The sequence below is a fragment of the Penaeus monodon genome, chromosome 28, assembly GCF_015228065.2.
Source record: "Penaeus monodon isolate SGIC_2016 chromosome 28, NSTDA_Pmon_1, whole genome shotgun sequence".
Classification (NCBI taxonomy): Eukaryota; Metazoa; Arthropoda; class Malacostraca; order Decapoda; family Penaeidae; genus Penaeus; species Penaeus monodon.
The window spans coordinates 4,305,621-4,307,920 of record NC_051413.1 but is presented as its reverse complement, the minus strand read 5'-3'; the positions used below and the strand labels follow the sequence as shown (position 1 = coordinate 4,307,920).

Genomic DNA, 2,300 nt, shown 5'->3' with positions numbered 1-2,300 from the left:
CTTCATCCGTGTTAAACAAACTGTTCACAAAGCGACGAACCAAAAAGGAAAACACTCGATTATACCAGAGACCTTTTCGCTATACTGCTTCTTTATATTTCGCAGGTTGAGTTCAACGAGAGAGACGGTCGACTGTATTGCGAGTTCACCCTTGTGGACCAGCCTCCTGTAGCCGGCATCGATTTCCCTCCTTCTGTAGGACCTCCCCTCGAGGACGTCGTTGCTTCGCTCCAAGCATGCATGGGGAACCTGGTCGTCTTCCTGTTCGATGAGAGCTACGACACGCCCGGGGTAAAGTGGTGGTATCGAAGGGTCGTTCTCGGGGATTGATAAGCGCTTGGGAGAATATCTTACATGAGGGTTGTGATGGTATTTTAGCATCGTGATTTTCTTTTTATATGCATTTTTATACAGTTTTTGTCAGTTTGATGTTTTTGGTCATTGGAATTTATGGATGAGTTCAGTAATCGCGAAATATTGGTTCATTCTGTTCTGAACCAAATTTGTTTATACGAACTTGGTAACGAATCTTATAATTCTAAAATTGAGGGTTCGGACTCCAGTTCTAGTACACTGTAGTTAATGTGTATGATTAGCTACAGACTGAAAGCTTCAGTTCTATATTAATTTTCAGTTACACCATTGCTACAGCGTCCATTTTAATACATCCCTTCTACCACAACAGCACATGAAGCAAATGAAAGCATACGAAGACAGTCTCCGGGAGATGTTTGAGGACAGCTGCCATCCTCTGAAATCCTCGCAGCAATCAGTCGACGGCGACACACACAGGACTGAAAAGGAACATGGAAATCTCCAGAAAGACACGAGTTTCCCCGAAATTTCACCAAAGAAAATGGGTCATACTGTAACACACGCTGAAGGAGAAACTCTAGTACGAAGAGAAAAGACAGACAATGAGCCAGTTATTGCTGATATATCGAAAGCGTCTTTTATGGAGAAGTTTATTCACAAGATGACGAGAAGTGCACCAATGTACACGCCAGGTACTGGAGAGTTCTCTCGTCTGTACATTTGGATATTTTCATCACTTTCAACATTCTTTCAGCACCTACCTTCTGCCATCAAGCCAAACAGTAAAGCATTCTCTCTTCTTCCTTTTTTCCAGGTGACATGGCAGGTATGGGCATCGGCATGTTCTTCTTAGGACTCCTGCTAGGAACTGTGGCTATGTTGGCCTTACTCCAGAAATTTGGTCTTTCAGAAGGCATGGAATTTATTCCCATGAACTCTCGACGATCGTAAGGAATGCTAAAACCTTATGATTGACCTCGTCGGTCATAAGGATTATATGGATCTGCCGATGTATTAGTGATGTGTTGTCTGATAGAATGTTAACTGCAGTTTTCGTGATTGTGTAGTGAAGGTTTACCTACTTAAATGAACGATTTTTATGTGATTTTCCTGATTAAAGATATACAGCCATTTTGAGATGCATTATATATTATATACCGTTGTGGTGAAATGACTGGAAAATAAACAAGCATGACATTAGTCCAATGATATTAAATCGTTTGTCTCAGAGCTGCTTGGTCATTATATTAAAAAAAAAATCACATTTAAGCATCATCTCTCATTATTTAGAAACAAATCAAACATGTATTTTCTTTTATTCCTTCAGGAAGACATAAAACTGCTTATCATACTTTATTTCATGTACTAAAATAAGCATAACAGCAAATAAAAAATATAATATCTCCTTGCCTTATTCTGGAAGTTTCTTTCCTCAATCCTCTTTCTTCTGAATCTAAGACGAGATTTTTTTCCCTGAGCAATCACTATTTCTTTTTCTCTCATACCTTGAAGGATCATCACGGTCTTTTGTATCCAGCTTAGACTCCACAGACTTTGAACGAGATCTTACTTTTATCAATACTACTTCCGTTTTAGTAAAGTAACGGCTGAAGTTTCCGTGAAATTTACAAGTAATACAAGTGCAGACATTGAAAATAACACCACACTTTAAAAAATCACATAGTGTTAACGTCCATAATCACATTTATATTTCACCATAAATATAAAATACCAGTTGAGATGATTATTTAGAATACAGTCTTTACAATCATTCACAGTACGGCTATATATAATTTAATTTTTAGCCTAGCAGTATGCCGTATTACACTTAGCTGTGATTTCCCATTTATAGCACAACATAACAGATATGTGCACTTACGTATTGCGAGCTGCATCTTATAGACTCGTTATAAGAGGACTCTCCATCTGGTGAAGAAGGTGACGCCCGGGAGATGAGGCGAGGCAGATGGAGTCTGAGGGAGATT

General features: G+C 39.0%; 1 protein-coding gene across 1 annotated transcript in view; it reads left to right on the top strand.

Annotated features, from left to right (window-relative positions):
* The window catches only part of LOC119591302, a 21,918-nt gene extending 20,189 nt beyond the window's left edge, over positions 1-1,729 (top strand). Inside the window, exons 12-14 of the mRNA XM_037940029.1 lie at positions 106-291; positions 686-1,007; positions 1,130-1,729. Of these exons, the coding sequence (XP_037795957.1) occupies positions 106-291; positions 686-1,007; positions 1,130-1,266 (645 nt within the window). The 3' untranslated portion in view covers positions 1,267-1,729. The remainder of the gene's footprint in view (positions 1-105; positions 292-685; positions 1,008-1,129) is intronic.
* The last annotated feature ends 571 nt before the right edge of the window (positions 1,730-2,300 follow it).